Raw genomic sequence first — 22,233 nt, forward strand, 5'->3', positions numbered from 1 at the left:
GACGAATTTTGTGGAGGTAAGCTTTCGGACTTGGCTTCTTTTCCACATTTTTTGATGGCCATTCTGTTGAGTTTTTTCCTTGTTCATCTTCAGAGAGCCAAGCTCGTCTCCGTGGAGCTCTCCAAAGCATCCCACGACTACGAGGAGATGCAGAAGAAGTTGCATCTTGCTCGTAGTCTGGCCGAACAGGCTGAGGCCAAATTTGAGAGGGCCCGAGCTGCTAGGATCTCGGCTCAGGATGAAGCCCGGTCAGCCAAAAACCAGCTCATCATCCTGCAAGAGCAGACGAAGCACCGGGAGGCTCAGAAGGAGGCTGCCGCCGTGGCTGCCCAGGGGGAGGCTCTCCGTGTTTACACGGAGAAACTCTTTTTGAGCAGCCAGTTCTCGGCCTTTGTCGGTAGTCTGGTAAGGCTAATTACCGATAAGGGCGAGCAGGGGGCCGACGTCGTGCTGCCTCTGTACAGCCGAGAGATAGCAGCTCGGCTTCAGAATCTGCCGCTCCTTGAGGAGCTCGCTTCATCCTCGGTCCTGCTTTCTGCAGACCGAGTCCGGAGTTGTCGAGCTGATCGGGACGAGAACCTGGAGGCTATCTTTGCCTTCGTGGGACCCGTTTCACCCGCTTCGACTTACAACGGAGAGGGTGAGGCCGAGTCGCTGGAGCTGGAGGCCGAAGTCGAGCGGGCCGGGCATCCGGAGAAGGAAGCCGATCCGGAGGCGGAGGCGAGGCCGGCAGGATGCGAGGCCGAGGCTGAGGTAGCTCAGGAGAAAGAAGCTGAACCAGACCAAGGAGCCGGAGACGAAGCTGGCGGAGTATGATTTCGTCTCCCTTCTCTTAGTCTAGTTTCTTCCTAGTAAAATGGCCTTGAAGCCCTCCTAGTGTAAAAATTTTCCTTGTGAATGAAAAATTCTCTACACTTGTCTTCGTATAGCTTTTCGTACTCGCCTTTATTCCTGTTGTATTTTACTATCTGCTCGGTACAGCTGCCGAACTAATATAGCTGCTTTGTACTCAAGGAGATGGAGATACTTCACTGGAAACGGCTGTACTCTTCGGCTTTAGACGAAGCTGAGAAAAGAGCTATAGCCGATCAGACGAAGAATGACGAGCTTCTGGCTCGTTTAGTGAAGGTGGAGGCCGATAATAAGGACTTAGAGTCCGATAAGAAGGATCTGGAGGCCGAGCTGAATACGACCATTGCTGAGAGGACTGCGTACGAGGATTACATCCGTGTGCGCGGGGGAGTGACCATATCAGATGTTCAGAGTCGAGTTGACGAACTGTGGGAGGAATATCATGTACTCCGGAGGAACAATGCGCTGGAGAGCTCGGCTTGCCAACAAGTTGTGAAATCATTGCGGCGCTGGGCTTCTCGGTACGACATCATTCTTTCCCGGCGTCCCTCAATCGAGAGATTCCTTAGGCATTTCCCGCCAACAGATGCTCGCACTCCAGATCAAGCCTCTGGTTCCCTTGTTCAAAATCCTACTCCAAGTCAACAACGAACTCCGGAACAGCCGGAAACGTCAAGACGAGAACGGGCTCAGGAGCAACCGGAATCGTCAAGACAGGGACGGACTGAAATTCGCCGAGGAGTTGTGACTATGAGCGAGCAAGATCAGCAGATGCTTATTGCAGAGACTCTTCATCGCCGAGGGGTTAGAGCTTCTGGGGCTCGCGGAAGAGGTGTTGGGTCGAGGATAGCATCTCGTCGACCTGCTTATTCTTCATCTGCTCGGAACAACCGAACTCGGCTTCCAGAGGATTTTGCAGATAGGTGGCTTAACTTCAGCAACCCTGGACAGTAGAATAGTCCTTTGTAATAGCGTAACGCCATTTTGTAGGGTAGCGGAGTTGTATGCCGAACAAGATTTGAAAAATGAAATTTTGTTTTCGCTTCTAACACTGTATTTACAGCTTAGCGAAAAAATTTCATCGTACTTGTCCTCGGTCTTATGAAGTAAACTTCTTTGACCGGACTTGGTCCTTGGTCTTATGAAGTAAACTTCTTTGACCGGACTTGGTCCTTGGTCTGATGAAATAAACATCTTTGACCGGACTCGTCTTTGGTCTGATGAAATAAACATCTTTGACCGGACTCGTCTTTGGTCTGATGAAATAAACATCTTTGACCGGACTCGTCTTTGGTCTGATGAAATAAACATCTTTAACCGGACTCGTCTTTGGTCTGATGAAATAAACATCTTTGACCGGACTCGTCTTTGGTCTGATGAAATAAACATCTTTGACCGGACTCGTCTTTGGTCTGATGAAATAAACATCTTTGACCGGACTCGTCTTTGGTCTGATGAAATAAACATCTTTGACCGGACTTGGTTTGTGTTCTAATTTGGCGATTTTTGTCGCCGGGATCGAACTTTCCCTTGTCCTAATTCGGCGAGTTTTATCGCGTGGATCGGACTTTCCCTGTTAACCGAAGTGGTCTTATGCAGTAAACCTCTTTGACTAGACATGGTCGTCCCCGGTCTTGTGAGGTAAACTTCTTTGACCGAACTTGGTCGTCCTAATTCGGCGAGGTTTATCGCGTGGATCGGACTTTCCCTTATTGCAGTTCGTTTCAGACGAAGTGCTTATTTCTTAAGCCGAACTGTGGTCTTGTATCTTCCTGAAGCTTGGACTCACAATCGTTGGCTTATTGCAGTTCGTTTCAGACGAAGTGCTTGTTAAGCTGAATTGCGGTCTTGTATCCTCCTTGGAAGCTTGGACTCACAATCGTTGGCTTATTGCAGTTCGTTTCAGACGGACTGCTTGTTAAGCTGAATTGTGGTCTTATATCCTCCTTAGAAGCTTGGACTCACAATAGTCTTTAATAATCGATCTAAAAAGGGGATCAGTCTTTAAAGAACGATATACCTTGGTACCATTTGTAAGAGACGACAAGCACATAGAGACAAAACACATAGAGAAAAAATGAAAAAGATGAAGGAAAAAAACTTCAAACTTTTTTTTAAAAAACGACAAGTAAAAGGTACAAGTAAGAAACAAACAAATAAAAACATATACCCCTATGACCGAACTAGACACGAGACGGACTGACCGGACTTTTGTCTCTTACAAGTGGAACTTCTTGAGGTTGGAGACGTGCCATGTTCGGGGTACTTGTTCTCCTGACATGTGAGTCAATTTATAAGACCCTTTGCCGAGGACTTCTGACACCCGATATGGACCCTCCCATGTGGGTTCGAGTTTGCCCAGCTTTTCTGCTCGGCTTACTTCGTTGTTTCTCAAGACGAGATTTCCCACTTGAAATTGAAGCTTTTTCACCCTTTGGTTATAATACCGGGCTACTTGCTCCTTATACTTGGCCGCTTTTATGCACGCCAATTCTCTTCTTTCTTCGGCGAGATCTAGTTCTGCTCTCAGTCCGTCGTCATTCATTTCTGAGGAGAAATTTAGAGTTCGGGGACTGGGTACGCCGATCTCCACCGGAATTACGGCTTCAGTGCCGTACACCAGACTATACGGAGTTTCACCGTTGGAGGTTTTGGGTGTAGTTCGGTAGGACCATAGGACTTGAGGGAGATTTTCTACCCATTGTCCTTTGGCTTGTTCTAACCGAGCTTTTAACCCTTTCACCAGAATCCGGTTCGTTACTTCCGTTTGTCCGTTTGCTTGGGGATGGGAGACCGAAGTGAACCGCTGTTGAATGTTCAGCTCTTGGCACCAATTCTTGAACGTCTTGTCGGTGAACTGAGTCCCATTATCCGAGATGAGGATGTGGGGTATGCCAAATCGGCACACTATGTTCTTCCAGACGAAGTCCAGTGCCTTTGAGCTCGTTATCGTAGCTAATGGCTCAGCCTCCACCCACTTCGTGAAGTAGTCCACGGCAACGATAAGGAATTTCATTTGCCGAGGAGCTTGAGGAAGTGGTCCCACTATGTCTATGCCCCATTGCATGAAAGGCCAAGGGCTTTGCATAGTGTATAGATCGGTCTGCGGCATCCTTGGGACATTTGCATGAATTTGGCACTTCGTACACTTCTTGACGAGCTGCACTGCCTCTTGTACCATGGTTGGCCAATAATATCCCCATCTCAGTACTTTTTTAGCTAAAGCTCTGGCTCCGATGTGGCTACCGCACGATCCTTCATGAACTTCTCTGAGGATGTAGTCCGTCTCTTCTGGTCCTACGCACCGCAATAACGGCTGAAGGTAAGACTTTCTAAAGAGGACTCCTTCATGAAGTTCGTACCGAAGTGCTCGGCACGTGATCTTCCGAGCTTCTCTCTTATCCTCGGGCAATTGTCCTTGATCCAGATACTGCAAGATCGGCGTCATCCAGTTCGGCGAGCTGGATACTGAGTGTACCTCGGCTTCATCAATGCTTCGGTGCATTAATTCTTCCGCCTTTGAGCTCGGATCTGAGGCCAACTTACTTAAGGTATCTGCTCGGCTATTTTCCGCTCTGGGAATGCGGATTATCCGAAAATAGGAGAAACTTCGGCTGATGCTTTGCGCTTTGTCCAAATACTTCTTCATTCTCTCGTCACGGGCTTCACTTGTACCCAACATGTGATTTACTATGACTTGTGAATCACAATGGACTTTGAGAGATTTGACGAGCAGACTTTGCGCTAACTGGAGTCCGGCCAGGAGGGCTTCGTACTCGGCTTCATTATTAGTAGTGGGGAATAGGAACCGAAGTGAGTAGGCTACCTCGTGTCCGTCGGGAGCGACAAGTAAAATACCAGCTCCACTTCCCATCTTGTTCGAAGCTCCATCTACGAACCCGCTCCAGCAGTCCGGCGGCTCTACTTCGGATTCCAAGGGCTGTGCTAGTTCGGCACTGGCAGAATTCTTCTGTTCGGCAATAACAGGAATTGCTTGATCGAACTTCACTTCTGCAAGAAAATCTGCCAAGGCTTGTCCCTTGATGGCTTTCCGAGGTAGATATTCAATTGTGTGCTCTCCCAACTCTATAGCCCACTTGGCGATTCTGCCTGATGCTTCTGGTTTGGTCAACACTTGCCGAAGTGGCAGATCAGTTAAGACGCATACCTTGTGAGCATAGAAGTATGGCCGCAGTCTCCTTGCTGCATTTACTAATGCCAGAGCAATCTTTTCCAGAGGTTGATACCTGGTTTCTGGACCTCTTAATGCTCGGCTTGTAAAGTAGATGGGAAGCTGCTTTAGGCCTTCTTCTCGTACAAGCACCGCGCTGATGGTTTGATCCGATGCCGCTAAGTATAAGAATATTACTTCGGCTTCGGTTGGAGCAGAGAGAATAGGAAGCTCGGCTAGATAACTTTTGAGCTCGTCAAAGGCCTTTTTCTGCTCGGCTCCCCACTCGAACTTTGGTGCCTTTTTCAACACCGTGAAGAACGGCAGTTGCTTTTCGGCTGCTTGAGAAAGGAATCGATTCAGTGCGGCTAGACATCCGGTTAGCCTTTGCACGTCATGTATGGACTTCGGCATCGCCATGTTTTGAACAACTTGAACTTTTGAGGGGTTTGCCTTGAGTCCGTCCTTTGAAACCCAACAACCCAGAAACTTTCCCGAATCTACCAAAAAGGTACACTTTTGGGGATTAAGTTTGAGGTTGGCTTTCTTGAGCACGTTGAGAGTGGACTTGAGGTTGTGCTCGTACTCCGAAGTGCTTTTGCTTTTGACGACTATATCGTCAACATACACTTCGACCTCCTTTCCAATCAGGTGCCGAAAAAGCTTGTCTACCATCCTTTGATAAGTGGCTCCGGCATTCTTTAAACCGAATGGCATCTTTTTATAAGCGAAAATGCCGAAATCAGTAATGAAGGCCGTTTTTGAAGCGTCAATCTCATCCATTAAAACTTGATGGTATCCTTTGTACAGATCAAGAAAACAAAAAATTTCAAAGCCTATCAAAGCTTCTACTTTTTTATCTATGTTCGGAAGGGGATAGCAATCTTTGGGACAGTGCTTATTTAGATCGGTGAAATCTATGCACATCCGCCATCCTCCTTCCTTTTTCTTGATCATGACAGGATTGGCCACCCACGAAGGATACTTCACTTCGAATAACACATCCGCCTTCAATAATTGACGGACTTCGTCATGGATGACTTGACTTCGTTCTGCCGCAAAGAGTCTTTGCTTCTGTTTTATCGGCCGGACTGAAGGATCAATATTTAACCGATGAGTGATTACCTCGGGGGGCACTCCGGTCATGTCCAACGGAGACCATGCAAAGACGTCTTTATACTCCTTGAGGAGCTGGATGGTTTTTTCCCGAAGTAGGGGCGTTCCCGCGAAGCCGATCTTAACCGTTCTGGATGGATCGTCTTCGTACAGCTGAACTGTCATCGAGTTCGGCTCCGGTATGACTTCGGTCATCGCCTCTGACTCCGGCTGCTGTGATTGCTATGCTTGGTGGTGCCGATCTGACTGCTCGGCACTTCCAAGCGCAATTTGCAGACATTCCTTTGCTCTCTTTTGGTCACCTCGGATGACCGCTATCCCTCCTTTAGTAGGGATCTTGATGGTGAGGTGATAAGTGGAGCAAACGGCCCGAACTGTGTTGAGCCAGTCTCTTCCCAGGATGATGTTGTACGGGGACCGAGCTTTCACCACGAAAAACTCAATCATCGTACTGGAGCTAGTAGGCGCTTTCCCCACCGTGATCGGAAGGCTGATAATACCTTCAGGGCGGGTGTCCTCCTGGGCGAAGCTCTTCAGGGGAAGCGGAGCCGGACTGAGCCGAGCTGGGTCCACTTCTAGTTTGTCAAAGCACTCTTTAAAAAGAATGCTAACCGACGCTCCTGTATCCACAAACACCCTGTGGATCAGTTTGTTTGCCACTCCGGCTTGGATGACAATGGCGTCTTGGTGAGGAGAGATGGCTGGGACGGGATCAGCATCCGAGAACGTAATCACTTCGTCCTGCTTCAGCCTTTTATGCGTTGGCTCCTCTCGATTGGAGCCTCTGCGCTCTGACTTTAGGGACGACTTGGTCTTCCCGGCAGGGAGAGCGTCAATAGTCTGGATTACTCCATCATATTGCGGCTCGTCGTCGTCTTCGGGATCCGGCTGCCTTTTCGGATCCTGAGGAGCGCAGTTCGCACCACTCTGCTTCTTATTCTTCTTTGGCTGCTTGCTTTGGTATTTTTTCAATGTCCCTGCCTTCACAAGAACATCGATACCTGCAGCCAAGTTTCTGCACTCCTCAGTATCGTGACCGTGGTCTTGATGGTAGGAGCAGTAGCTATCCTGTGGTCGGCGCGCGGCTGATTTCGTCATCCGCTTTGGCTTTTCGAATAGGTCAGAGTGCAGTTCGAAAATTTCCGCTCTCGGCTTGTTCAGCGGTACGAACTGAGCGGGCGGCTTCTCGGGATTGAGACGAGGTCCCAATCTGTCTTGCACCGGAGCCCTTTGAATTCTTTCAAATGGAGTCCGGCGAGGATGCCCCTGATCGCTATGATCGGGCTTCCTTCTGTCTCCTCGGGTCGATGAGCTGTCTAACGACCGTTTGCGACGGTCTGCCTCATCGGCCCGGGAGTACTGGTCCGCAATATCCCACATTTCCTGAGCTGTCTGCGGACCGCACTCAACGAGCTTCCTGTAGAGAGCTCCGGGCAGGATTCCATTTTGGAATGCCGAGATGACAAGCAGATCGTTGAGATCGTCTACTTGCAGGCATTCCTTGTGGAATCTTGTCATAAAGTCGCTGATTTTTTCGTCGCGACCTTGACGAATGGAAAGCAGCTGAGCCGAAGTGATTCGGGCTTCCGCTTTCTGAAAGAACCTCCTGTGGAAGGCATCCATTAGATCTCGGTAAGATCTGATGCTGCCCTGGGGGAGGCTATCGAACCACCTTCTCGCGTTCCCGATGAGCAGCTCGGGAAACAGCTTGCACATGTGGACCTCGTTGAGACCCTGGTTCGCCATGTTATATTGATAGCGCCCCAAGAAATCGTGAGGGTCCACGAGCCCGTCGTAAGTCATCGACGGAGTTCGGTAGTTCTGTGGTAGGGGAGTTCGGGTGATGTCGTCCGAGAACGGAGTCTTCAGTGCTCCGTACACGGCGAATCCGATATCTCGTCGGTATGGAGGAGATTGAGTTCTCCTGTGATTCCGGTACCGAGGAGGAACTGGAACATGTTGGGGACGGGGATTCTTTCTCCTGGGAGATGCGACACTACTGCGGTAGTGACTTTCTTGTGCGGAGGGAGAAGGAGAATCCGTCGTTTTCGTCTCCGGCTGCTTTTGGCTTTTTTGCAGGAAGGTTAAGAATTCCTCCTGCTTCGCCGCCAAAAACTGCTTGACAGCCTCATTCAAATCGGGCTGCTGGGAAGACTCAGTGGGACGATTTTTGGAGCGGCTTGTTCCTTCGCCATGAGAACTGGTGGTGGATTTATCCCTAGGCTGTTTTCCAGACCTATGGGATGGATTGGCTTCCTCCTGGTTCTCACGGGCAGGAATACGGGTACTCTGCGATCTGGTATGCATTTTTTGGGTGGAAAAAATGGATCAAAAATTCGCTTTATCACAAATTTTGTTCTCTGTTTCCCACAGACGGCGCCAGTGATGGATCCGCGAATTTCTGATGTTAGTAAATGCTGGTGGAGAATAAAGACTACGACACAAAGAATTTACGTGGTTCGATTTACTGAAGTAAATCTACGTCCACGGGAAGAAGGGGGGGGCAAGATTGTATTGCTTGATCTGGGATTACAGCTTACAACACAGACTTGCTATATGATTTTTTATCTCTAGAGAGCTTAACCTTTTTCTATCTGATCTAAGTTCTATTTATACCTTGAACTAGGATCGTGGTTTGCAGCCCCACTAACAAGATCGTGGGTGAGCAATAACTGCTCAATAACTGCTTCGTACCACTAAATAGATCGTGGGTATAGTGGAGGTCGTGGAGGCCTTTCATGAGTCCACTAACTCCTAGTTCGGTCGAATGCTGAGACCGAACTGCTGGACTTTACCGATCAGCTCTTGCCGATCTGAGAGGAGAGCTTGACTGGTCGGCTTTTACCGAGCTGTAGGCTGAGTCCGAACTCTTTGGTCGTGCCGAACTCTTTGGTGCCGAACAGATACTCTTTCTTGGGCTCTGGGCTGATGGGCCGTCACTGTTATTGGGCTTGCCATTAGGGTTTAGTTCGTACCCCATCACAACCAATGAAGATTACCGTTAAAAAATGCAGCAATATCGTAATTTAGTAAAGGCACACCTGGTGCTGCTTTTGAGATGCTTCTCCAAGACTCTTCTCCAAGAGTGCATACATGACATGACATAGCTCTAGTACCGTATAAAATCTTATATTGCTCACTTAATTTGCTTAATCCAAATCCAAATATTCCATCATATGTAGGCTGGTAAGGAAGCTCGACATATTCAAGAGTAATTGGATTGCTCACATAAAGCAAATTAGGACATTTATCATTCACAAGAATCAAACCATTAACTGAATCAATTACGACACTAGAATTTATGGAATAATATGGTTTTCTATAGAAAGAGGGTGTAGAAACTAGTAATGGGGATCATTTCTGATGATTTTATTCACACTGCATTGTACACATTATATAGGCTACAAAGAAGCTATACAAGGGAATACACAAAGAAGGTAAAAACGTGTCAATAATATCTTCCTAATTTCTCGGTATTGATCTCCTCTAATTTCTTCCTTGATTGTGTAATATTCTCCTTGATTGTGCAGGATATTCCAGGATGTCTTTCTTTATATCTTCTGGAAGACTTGCAAACAAATCTTCCTTCTTCTCAATCTCGATTAAAACAGCATTCCATTCCAAAAAGTTAATGATCTTCGCCAATATATGAAGAAAAATAATAATAAATCCGACCAAAGATAGTTCAAACATTTCTTTAGGTTAGAGGATTAATGTTAAAGGAAAAGTGAATAGAATAAAATAGGATATATAGTACAAATAATTCATCTATTGTATTTAGAATTCTTATAATATTCTTTTTGGAAAAGAAAAGATGAATCAAGATCAAATCACAGTCCAAGTCCAAAAATAGATTGATCATGCTCTAGAATCTAAATTATTTTATTCCATATTGTAGGTCTTAATTATATCATGTACAAATAATTGATCAACTCGTATTTAGAGTTCTTATAATAATCTTGTTAGAAAAGGAAATAAGAATTAATATCAAATCATGGTCCAAGTCCAACAATAGAATTATTCTCTAGGAATAGTTCAAACATGCCCACTTTTATAGGAATTGTACAAACAAATTAAATTGAAGCCCTAATAAATTGATTAGCCCAAACGAAGACATTTTTAAATAATTGGGGCTGTTATTAGACAATTTGGTAGGCATAATTGTCATTTAATTTATGAAATTTGATAAAAACAAGCATGCTGATGATTCTTCACGGATAGCAATTATTATACAAAGCATGAAATTAATTAATACTGATCATTGAACTCATAATTACCACCGCTGCTCTTTACTGAATAACTAAGAGAACTGATCTTAATTACTAAATCAAAAAAGGGATTTTTAAAATGAAAATAGAAAGTTGACTATAAGAGCGTTTTAGTTTATAGCGCTTACAATTTATTCGAAATGAACTAAAACACACTTTGAATGAACCAAAACGATTTAAAATGGCATCCGTGTTTTCAAAATCCATCCATTCTCGTGATCTCATCCTTCCATTCTTTGATATAATTATTGAGTTTTGGTCTCTGGTTATACATTGATCACTACCGTATATATATCATACTTATATTTAAAACAACATAAGATGATTATTACAAATTTTCCAAATAAGAGAAACTTGAGACATTATTTTTTGATAGTGATGGATCGATCATGACATGACTACAAATTTCAAAAGTCGTAGTATGTCTTAATTGTTTAACCATATTATCAACTGGGAGCTAGACAAATTTATTGAACTCCTTAAATATCAGTTTCAACATCATCATTTAAACATTATTAAATATAATTCCATTAGTGAAATAAACCATTAAATTTGTTGGGTTAATTATCATTTATCAACGCACATGCATTAAATAAATAAATTGTTGGAAGTTTCACCACATGAGAGAGAGAGAGAGCTATATCTAAATCAATTAATCAACATTATCAACTTATTACCCACTTAAAATGCAAATATTTTTTTTTATAATTACTTCACTTAAATGCAAATATTTTTTTTATAATTACTTCACTTAAAATGCAAATATATTTGTATTTATAGATGTTATACAAGGAAGACAACAATGAAAGCTCACACCAACAACAATTTACTGCAAATTTTATTGAATAGAAACAGCATGGCTATGAATACAAACACTATACTTCTTCAATTTACAAAACAAATTAGTAAAAAAGAAGGCCACAAATTAATCTTTTATTAAAAGTATTACTTTAGGTGTTGGCCCTCATTTATCCACCCAATTTAATGTGCCAGATCAATTTCATCATATTTTCACCTACTTCTCTGAAATTGCATTTACTTTGAATCAATTCTAATTTTCATGTGCAACTTTTTTTTATCTGTTTTGATTTGATTTGATTTTTTTTCTAATTTAATTTTCTGAGTTCGTCGGTGCACCCTGCAGTTCACTGCACCTAGTCAACAAATTTGTGGTTGGCACTAGGGATGTCAATCGGGCCGGCCCATCGGGTTGTGGGTCAATCGGGTGCGGACTAATCGGGTTGTGAATTCTTTCGGGTTGTGAACGTTCAACCCTAACCCTAAAAGCTCGGGTTTCGGGATAGCCCAGCGGGTTAATCAGGTTGGTACCGATAAGATTAACAAGTGATCAATCCAATAAATAATTATGAAAATTAGTTTATTCATAAAATGTAAAATATTTAATTATGATAAATTTGAGATATATGGTCAAACTCAATCATAAACATGATCAAATACTAATATTTGAGATATTTCGTGAAATTTTAATGTATGATTTAGAAATTTAAATATTTTTTAAAAGTGAATTTGAAGTTTTTAATTTATTTATCAATTATTATATTAATAAAAATTCAATATATAATTTGTATATTTAATACTCCCTCCGTCCCGCACTACTTGCACTTATTTCCTTTCTGGGCGTCCCAAGTTATTTGCACTCTTTCCATTTTTAGTAACAATTTATACCTACAGCCGTATTATGTTGACTTTGTCTATCACTCATTCCTTAATCTCCGTGCCCAAAAGGAAATGTGCGAGTAGTGTGGGACGGAGGGAGTATAAAATTGAAAGTTATTTTTTTAGTTATCTATATTATAAAATTAATCAATGAAGTGTCGAATTAGGAGTAAAAAATAGAATGATAGAAATTTTATCGGGTTTTCGGGTCTAGCTCTAACGGGTCGCGGGATAATCGGGTGCGGGCTAATCGGGTTTTAATTTTATCGGGCTAGAAATTTCCAGCCCTAACCCTATAAATTTGGCGGGTTATTCGGGCCAGCCTATGGGTTGCGGGCTACATTGACATCCCTAGTTTGCACCGTGCTCAAATTTTTATTTTATTGGAAAATCTAAGTTAATTCTGATACTAATTCTGATGAACTTTAAATTTTCCAAATGAGACGGAGGAAGTATTATATTTGATTCGAACATTTTAGATTTTTAGATTGATTCGATTTTTTTTTCAAAATTCAATTTTTTATTTAATTTAGATTAATTATTTTTTAATCTACAAAATCCAATTATTTTTTTTATTCAATTTAAAAATATATGCACATGAATTCTAATTTTTCAATCGCATCTACCAAATTTACAATGATTAATTTCCAATAAATTTCATTATCGACAGCCATGCCTCCTCTCTCATTCTAACCATGTCGCCAAATGTCAGAATAAATGTTTTAAAATTACATGAACGATTTAAATATCATGGATGGCAATGTTCTAGATTTAATTCCATTTGGGTTTTATATAGCAAAATTCTTTTAATTAATACCCAATCATATTGGATACGTTAAATAATTTCCTAAATTGAATTATTTATTTCGATTTGATTCTTAATTTTATTTATCAACCTTCATTAAATTGTGTTGTAAAGTTTTAACTATTATAGCGTATTAATCCAATATCATTACCCTTTTATTCAATCAATATATAGAATTTCTTCTCAGTTGGCGTAGTTAATGACTACCAATGAAGATTTAATCACTTTCTGGTTGATATGTGATGCATACATCTCAATTAGGGCTCATTAATCATAATTAGACTTTAATTAGAGTGTCCTAGTAATAATCATGGTTTTGCACTTTTGTATATGAAAACACAAGCTATATATCACTAACGGCAATTGTACTACAAACAAAATTCTAGTATTACTATTATAGAATTATTATGTATATCTAACAATTCACCCCCAAAAATAATCTAAAACCACAATTTTTATATAATATTTTATTTTGTCATTTAGGTAATTGTACTGAAATTCGGTATGAGTAAAATTATACTTTTACTTTATCAAAATTTCCAATATACCAATTTTTTAGTATGACAAATTTCAATACTGGTATCACACTACCTTTTCAGTATGTCGTACAGAAGTTCGGTATTACGAAATTTTACAAAATACCGAATTTTGCTAAGGTGTACATTGATGGCGGTATAGTCGTATAGAGATCCTGTATTGTAATTTCCGATATATACAGTTGTTTATGACATGTACCAAAATTTCGTTACATAATAGTATATGAAAATTTATACCATTGTTTTACTGAAATCTTTCGATAAAATATCATAACGTATCAAAATTACGGTAATACCAAAAAATCGGTATTTTTTGTATTTTTTTTACTACGAATAGTCTGGTATATCGTTATTTTTTGGTATTTTTATCAACCCATAATCCAATTCAGAAAACACAACAAAGAGAAGAAAAAGAAGAAAGAAAGCCAATAGCTCAAAGACTTCGGTCGTTGTCTCCTCATTTCTTGCCTGAATTATAGTGGGGGCTTGAAAAACAGCACGTGGCGTTAGAGGAAAGCATGTAATAAGTCAGGTAGCAGAAAATGGTGGTTTCAATCTAAAAGAATTGGATGTGTAATGTCATGCAAAAACGATGATAGATATACACTGCGAGATTTAAATACAGAAGAAACACAACTAACCACACCTGCTGCTATTTACTTCACTCTCTCTGTGCTCTCCCTCTCTCTTTTTTTTTTATAACCACAGCTGTACCGAATCCGCCTTTTGGCGGAATCCGACTAATCATGCTCGACCGGGCTTGCGGATTAAGGCCGAAAGTCTCCTAATGGGTGGCGGGGTTTGAACCCGTGACCTCAAGGTCACCACAGCTCCGCGCTGCCAACTGCGCTGCGACCCGTTGGTTCTGCGCTCTCTCTATAAATACAACACTCATTCCCCTCCCTTTCTCATCACCAACACTCTCTTCTTTCTTCTTCTTTTTCCTCTTCTTTTTCTCGGCTACACGAAAATGGAGGCGAGGACGACTAGGCGCGCCTTCCTATGGGCTGCTTTCGCTGCGCTGCTCTCGCAAAACTTGGTCGTCCACGTCGTTTCAAAATCCGAACACTTCGATGATCAGAAGACCTACTACACCCCCGACCCCAATGCACCTACTCCTACAGGTACAAACTTGTAACACCTCTTACTCGATCGATAAACCGACTGAATAAGTGATGTCACAATTTTAATACTATAATGAGCTAACATTTGCATTTTGTTGTCACAGTTAGTCCGCCACCCAGCTCGCCACCGTCTCACGGAACACCTCCCAACAACTGCGGAAACAACCCCCCAAGCGGACATGGACACGGACACGGACACGGCCACAGCCACGGCCACCATCCTTCAACGCCTTCTGGAGGAGGACACAACCATTACCCTCCGCCAACGGACCCCACCCCGACTCCCACAACGCCTACCACCCCCGAGCCCAGTGCACAACCTCCACCTACCAACTACTGTGGCAACCCCCCAAGCGGAACCGGACACAACCCTCCACCATTTGATCCCACCCCAACTCCCACAACGCCTTACCCGACTCCAACCCCGACCACGCCTTATAACCCGCCTCACACCCCGGACCCCAATGCACAACCTCCTTCTACAGGTACATTCTCTCTCTCTCTCTCTCTCAGTCGCTTTCGCTCTCATGAGCTAACATTTGCATTTTCTTTGTAACAGTTACTCCCCCGCAAAGCTCGCCACCGTCCCATGGAGGCTCACCGCCTGCTTACTGTGGCAACCCCCCAAGCGGAGGCGGCCACCACACTCCACCCCCTTCCGGAGGTGGAGGATACTACCATTCCCCTCCACCAACCGACCCCACCCCCACTCCTACAACGCCTTACACCCCGACCCCCTCCACTCCAACCCCCACCACGCCTTACACCCCGACTCCCACAACTCCAACCCCTACCACACCTTACACTCCGACCCCCTCCACTCCACCCCCTTCCGGAGGAGGAGGATACTACCATTCCCCTCCACCAACCGACCCCACCCCCACTCCTACAACGCCTTACACCCCGACTCCCACAACGCCCTCCACTCCAACCCCTACCACACCTTACACTCCGACACCAACCTATGGGACGCCACCGAGCACTCCGACAGACCCGGGGACCCCTACCACACCCTACACTCCGACGCCAACATATGGGACACCACCGAGTACTCCGATCGACCCAGGGACCCCTACCACACCCTACACTCCGACGCCAACATATGGGACGCCACCAAGCACTCCGATCGACCCAGGGACCCCGACCACACCGGGCATCAATGTGCCATCACCTCCATTCTCGTTTGATCCAAACTCCCCTCCTTTCACCTGCAAGTAAGTACCATGGTTCAAATGAAAGCACTACATTACCAAAATGTTACTCCTTCCGTCCACCATTAATCGTGCCATTTGGGATTGCCACGGACTTTAAGAAACGTGGATGAAATCATGAAAACCGCTAGAGGAATGCATGTCCCGCTAATACATAATAATTTAACAATGAAATGGGAGTGAATTGAGTTAGTAAAATGTGAGATGTAGTTATTAAAAATAGTAAAAGTGAAATGTAACGAAAGAAATCCCGAAACGGAGGGAGTATATTATATCACTCACTGTTTTGCACTTTGCCTAAATTGCAGCTACTGGAGGAATCACCCCCAGCTAATATGGGGCTTATTCGGCTGGCTCGGAACCGTGGGAAGTGCGTTCGGAGGCGGTACTGGTACTGGTACTGGTATAGGTATCGGCACCGGTATCCCACCAATCACGGGGGCAAACATGAACTTACTCGAGGCTCTCTCCAACACTCGCACAGACGGCTTCGGAGCACTCTACAGGGAAGGCACGGCTGCTCTGCTCAACTCCATGGCCAGCACGAGGTTCCCGTACACTACCAACCAGGTTAGAGATAGTTTCGTTCAAGGACTGAGCTCGAACAAGGCCGCGGGAGCTCAGGCGAAGCTCTTCAAGATGGCTAATGAGGGTAGAGTGAGTCCCTGAGCTTGTAAAAGGAAACAAAAAACACCATAGTGTTGTTTATGGTAATACTTGATGTGTGTGTCTGTGTGTGTGCTACTTTCACTTGTTTGAGGTGTAATATTATGTTTATTAGTAGTACTTTATTTTTACTATAATATTAGAAAATTAATGTGGTGGAGCTGTTTCCTAAACTTCCTATTTTCAATTATTTTTACTCAATTTGTAGAATCAGAATGACAAAGATACATAGGAACAGAATAGCATTATCCATTATTATTAGATATTGATTTATAAATACTAAATGGGATTAATACTAGCAAGAGATAAACACGTATGTGATTTTATGCAGCGTTGTTTTGTGAGTTAAGTAAAGAGAGAGCAAAGTAGACAAAGTGATGCTTCCATTTTAGGAATCGTATCACTTTAAGTGAGACATCCCAAAAAGGAAATACGAGTCACTTTAAATGGGACAGGGGGGGTATAATTAACCATGATTCTTCTCCTTCATTAGCTAGGAAAAAAATGAAGGATTGCTAAAGAATATCCTATTTCTTCAGTATAAGTAAAACACTGGATTCCTGCCAGAGAACTATGGTCATGTACAGACAGATTCAATAAATAGGGAACACGTACACTTTGATGCATTAAACTAGGCAATGACAGCGCCACGTGATGTTACAAGATCTATCGTAAAGTCGAAAAACAGATAAATCATAAGTCCATCCTGTAGTTATATCTAGTAGCATTCACTATTCACCTGTGATAATGAACTATTATGCAAGTGGTGAATCCAGCTCTAAATGTTATGCCTAAGAGCTTAAAAATAAATTCAGGCAGTATAGTTTAGCTCATGATTCAGTCGACAGCACCATTAATGCAACATCACCTAATTCGGAACTGGATGATGCTGTTTGACATGTTGGTCTTCATGAGGCATCCAATTTAGTTCTGAACTTATCATCGAATCCTGCAAAACAAAACCTCGTGGAAACTAACAGTTTAAAGAGAATTTTGAGGTTTGTAAGCAATATGAAGCAGTTTCTTCTAAAGTATGCCTCTTTCCATGAACTCGAGGATGAATAAGTGATGGAGTTAAGAGCCAAAAGTGTGAATGAAGATTATGCAATGTATCGAACAAGGAACTCAATCCGGGAATGAGATTTTCCCATCCATTTATGTGTTACACGGAGCATATTAGAGAGTCTATTTTGCCAACTCTTATAGCAGTAAAACAAATCATAAAGCTTCAATCTTTAAGAGTTTACCATCAACACAACAAAACAATGCTACTCAGTGACTCTGGAAATTTCTGGTGAGCCTTCTGCTGAAGAAGGAAATAGCTGTGGCCCCTCAGAGATATTTAGAAATCCCATTGTAAAGAAACCACGATGTATGCATAAGCACAAACGAGTAAAGTATGTATCATAGACAACTGCAGCGAACAACTCATTTGGTAATAGCTATAAATAATTTCAAATAGACGGTGGTCAGCAAATTATGTGGTAATTGGCCAACAATACAATGTGGTTTTTGACAAGTTAGATGTAAAGATCTCTATGCATAATTCAAGAAACAAGACAACTCCGCCGTATCCGGTAAAACGTGAAAAACTGTCCTTGACAGTTGCAGTCTGCACAGCTTCATACTAAACTGTGTAGAACTCTGGCTTTCACAACTCACCAAAATTGGTAGAATGATCAAATCTGCTAGATTTATGCATTGCACTCCCAAGCTGTAATCACATTTGTGGAAGGAGGAATCGGAGTCTGGTAATAAGGTTAACTGCTCGTCACCTCTTATGAGAATCAAACCAGTCGAAGATCTCCTGAGACTGCAAGCTAGTCATTTCATGATAAGCAAATGCAAGATTCATTTCCTCCTGAATATGATTGACCAATGACTTCTTAGGGAGAAAAATATTCCTCTCCTCGATTGCTGTTTTCCACGGTATCACACGCCCATCATCCCTCAAGTAACCATTCCCGTCAATAAAGCCCTTATCCTGAAAAACATCGAACAACTTCTCTGACAAGTTCGGACTAAGACCCTGAATTCTATTGGCAAAAAACTGAGGCGTCAAAGGGAATTCCATGCATCTAACTTCTGCAACATCAATACCCTTGTCCCTCATCACCACTAGATACTTCTCTATCTTCCCGTTTCGTTTTTCATCTTTAGGCATGTGGACAAAGAGCGTAGCCGGGTAGTTCTTCCTTATATCCGAATGACTAAACACCCCTTCAGCGATCATCAACGCGATAGCCCTAAACTGGAACTCTGCAGCAAGAGCAGAGACAAAGTATCCACCAGACGAGGCTCCCATTGCATAGATAGGAAGCTTGTCCATCTTCTTCTCAGAAATCCACCACCGGATCATACTTTTAACGACACTGCGTTCCTCCCCTAGCGACCAGCACACACCTTTACTCGATATGGCAAATACAGCAAAGTTTCTAGCCAAAGCATGAAGCACAATGAGCCTCTCTTCGGGTAAACCAACGCAATCCGGACACTTAGGAGACCTATCCCAAAAGTTAGCTGCTCGACCGCTACAGCCATGAGCCAAGAAGAGAACAGCCTTTGGTGAATCAGGAATCTGCCAGATCAAATCAGTCCCATTCCGCAATTCAACGGTTGGATCCAATCGGACCAACGAGTCGAAGCTACTCCATTTTTGGCTACTAAGGTCAGGCATCAAAGTGGACTTATTACTAAAATCACCATTCTTTCCAAAGAAAAGCACCAATGCAACTATTACTAAAATCAGCAATGCAAAGAAAACTGGAGACCCAATCTTGATTGTTCCCCTTCTGTTTCCACGCCCAAACATAGCGGAAAAAACATAAAATGCACCATTTTTTTCACATCAAACATCCTAATAAACATGAATTGAATGTAAAACAAACGAAACCCACAAAGAGCAATTTCAACATCAGAACACCAAAACTAAAATCGAAATTGGCAATTGCAAAAAGGTCAAATCTTTGGGCGATCTAAATAGAACTGAAACGAAATCAAATTAGATGAGTAGAACTAAGTTTGTAATTGCAATTACCTAGAAGCATCAAGAGATTTGAAAAGGGGGAGAACCTTGGATATCGGAATCAAGATATTTTCTTCTCTGATTTCGGCTACTACGGTGGAATTCTTGTCAACATCTACCTTGATTCCGGCTCAAATGTGAATCTTTATTACTTCCTAGTAATTTAAGATGTATGAATAAATAATCGCACGTGTTCTATTCGTGTTGGCCATAATCATCTCGACTCTGGTTCATATTTTAGATTTATTAGCAAATAAGTCTAAACTAAATGATTAGTCTAGTAGTAATCGTTACAAATCAAAATTATCTCCATTTTCCCATTTATTGTTCCAGATTCTCCCCTGATCACAAATTTACAAATCAAAATTATTTCCCGTTTGATAAAAATATGATCTTTGAAGATTTTTTATTTGTGATTTGAAGCTTATGATTTGAACCTAAATTTGTATGGTTATATATTTCCTTCTTATTCCATCCAAAATTTGTTAGGAAGCTAGCGATTGGTCTGATTTTGGTTTCAATTGCCAAAAAAAAAATTGAATCTTGAGTTAGACCATCCACTATAGGAGGAAAGGGGGCTGACGAAAAAATGGGGCGAGGGTGGGGCGGTCTATAGTGGAGAGAACGTCCGCCCCGTGGCGGACAAGAAAAATGGGGCGAGGGTGGGGCGGTAGAGGCTTCGCCTCCTACTGGGCGATCGCTGGGCGATGGTGGGGTCCGCGGGGCGAAATGGGGCGATGGGTGGGGCGGTCTATAGTGGGGCGCCGGGCTATGGACGTCCGCCCCACTTTGATTTTTTTATTTTTTTTTTTAAATTTTTTCAAAAATTACATCTATAAATACTCTTCCTCCACTTCTCATTATTTGCACACCAAACATTCCACCTCTTCACACACATATTTTCTATCACTAGAATTTGTAGTCTGAAATGGACGATTTATGGAAGGACGCGTGGAATTATCTGATCGAAGAGGTGGAGTACGAGGCCGAGGAGGAGGAAGCGGCGCGAGCGGCGGAACGCAATGCGGAAGTGGCGGAGGGCGCGATCCCTCGTGCGATTAGTCGTCGGCGGACCATCCCACGAGACCATACCGGAGCGCACCAACGTCTAATGGTTATTATAATTACGTATAGTCCGATAAATTTAATTAATTACGTATAGTCCGATAAATTTAATTAATTATTATAATTGAATTAAAATTAAAATAAAAATTGATTATAAAATTTTGGGGCTATTGGAAGTGTCCGCCTATAGTGAGGCAGTGGAGGAAAAAATTGGGGTTATGGACAAAAAAGTGAGGCTCTGGACAAAAAAAGGGGGCGGGGCGATTGAAAGCATCCGCCTATAGTGGATGCTCTTAGGGTTCTTGTTCTACTTGCTCAATTTGAATCTTCTCTGTTTCTTTATATTTCTGTAAAAACTGATTATTTGAGTCTTTTAATGGTGAATTGAGGGAATTATTTGAGTCTTTTAATGGTGAATTGAGGGAATATTATATTAGAATTTGGCACTATCATATCATCAAAAGACTTTTAAAGAAGTGGTTATGCAACTTGTACATTGAAAACCAAGTTATGATGCACAAATAGATCTTCAACAATCATGTGCTATTAAAACACAAACAAAAAATTGAAGGATTGATATTATAAGTGTGTGTGTGTGTGTAATTCTTTGCAACTCTAATAATAATGAATATTTGCATTTGCTACACGTAGCACCAATTATTGCAATTCAATAAAGATTATCATTATAGATGGCCCAAGTAGCATGTGTTTCCTGTTTATATTAAAGTAGGCAAAAACTAAGAAAAAGGTGCATTTGCTCCCCACAATTTATTTATCATTTATTTTCATCGATGTACTAGTATATTATAGATAGCTTGTTTGTATACAATATATTTGAAAATGAAATACGTCGAAGGCTTGCAATCTAAATGAAATACTCCCTCCGTCCCGCACTACTCGCACTTATTTCCTTTTTAGGCGTCCCAAGTTACGTGCACTCTTTCCATTTTTAGTAAAAATTTTCACCTACAACCGTAATTTTTGACTTTCCTATGCACTCATTCCTTAATCTCCGTGCCGAAAAGGAAATGGGCGAATAGCCCGGGACGGAGGGAGTATGACATTTGAATAGTACTTATGATAAGATGTGTTTCCATATGATAAGAATTTGTGACTTTGTTGTCAAACATGGTTGATTTTTTCCTCCATCTTTTTCAATAATACACCCACCGTCAACAAAATAAAAAAAAATCAACAAATAGCGTTCACAAAAATTAAGAGTAAATTGTTGGATAAATCATGAATTTTAGTCAAATTCTGATATGTTCCATGAAAATCAGTCTTACAAACAAACTATGAATTTTATGTTTCACTTTGTTTTAATTTCTATGACAAAATATTTTGATTTTCTATTCGTAATATGTTGTTAATAGGACATACATATATTTCAAATTGATGATGCAGAGTTATTTGTAAGTGTGTTTCAAACTCTAAAATACTATGTATACATATATAGGATTGAGATCTAGTAGAACTCATGTATAAAACGTAGAACATGCTTATTTATATACATGAAATATTAGATTTTATGCTTGTTTTATTATAGTAACAATTTTCTTAGTATAATAGTACTATATTATTATAAATAGTTTTTCACAGAAGTGGCCTATGTCGAGTTACATAGCCGATCTATTTGCTCTCCAACTCTCCATAATTAGGAACAACAATATTGCAAATTTTTATTAGTATGTGTAGTAGGGCATTGGTGTATACATAC

General features: G+C 42.1%; 2 protein-coding genes across 4 annotated transcripts; one reads left to right on the forward strand and one right to left on the reverse strand.

Moving 5' to 3' along the window:
- Positions 1-13,975: 13,975 nt before the first annotated feature.
- LOC121758276 (protodermal factor 1-like) lies at positions 13,976-16,599 on the forward strand. Its single transcript, XM_042153687.1, has 4 exons — positions 13,976-14,549; positions 14,654-15,034; positions 15,109-15,763; positions 16,069-16,599. The coding sequence occupies exons 1-4, from the start codon at positions 14,396-14,398 to the stop codon at positions 16,427-16,429; spliced, it is 1,551 nt and encodes a 516-aa protein (XP_042009621.1). The 5' UTR covers positions 13,976-14,395; the 3' UTR covers positions 16,430-16,599.
- Positions 16,600-17,841: 1,242 nt separating this feature from the next.
- Positions 17,842-19,714, reverse strand: LOC121758275. 3 transcript variants are annotated; one of them, XM_042153684.1, is made up of 2 exons: positions 19,464-19,714; positions 17,842-19,218 (listed from the first exon to the last, which is right to left on the reverse strand). In XM_042153684.1, the coding sequence occupies exon 2, from the start codon at positions 19,101-19,103 to the stop codon at positions 18,198-18,200; it is 906 nt and encodes a 301-aa protein (XP_042009618.1). In that variant the 5' UTR covers positions 19,104-19,218; positions 19,464-19,714; the 3' UTR covers positions 17,842-18,197. The 3 variants fall into 3 exon arrangements, with proteins under 3 accessions (XP_042009618.1, XP_042009620.1, XP_042009619.1); XM_042153686.1 differs by having other exon boundaries at positions 17,842-19,086; positions 19,464-19,710; XM_042153685.1 differs by having other exon boundaries at positions 17,842-19,089; positions 19,464-19,710.
- Between the last annotated feature and the right edge of the window lie 2,519 nt (positions 19,715-22,233).

The sequence above is a fragment of the Salvia splendens genome, chromosome 12, assembly GCF_004379255.2.
Source record: "Salvia splendens isolate huo1 chromosome 12, SspV2, whole genome shotgun sequence".
Lineage (NCBI taxonomy): Eukaryota > Viridiplantae > Streptophyta > Magnoliopsida > Lamiales > Lamiaceae > Salvia > Salvia splendens.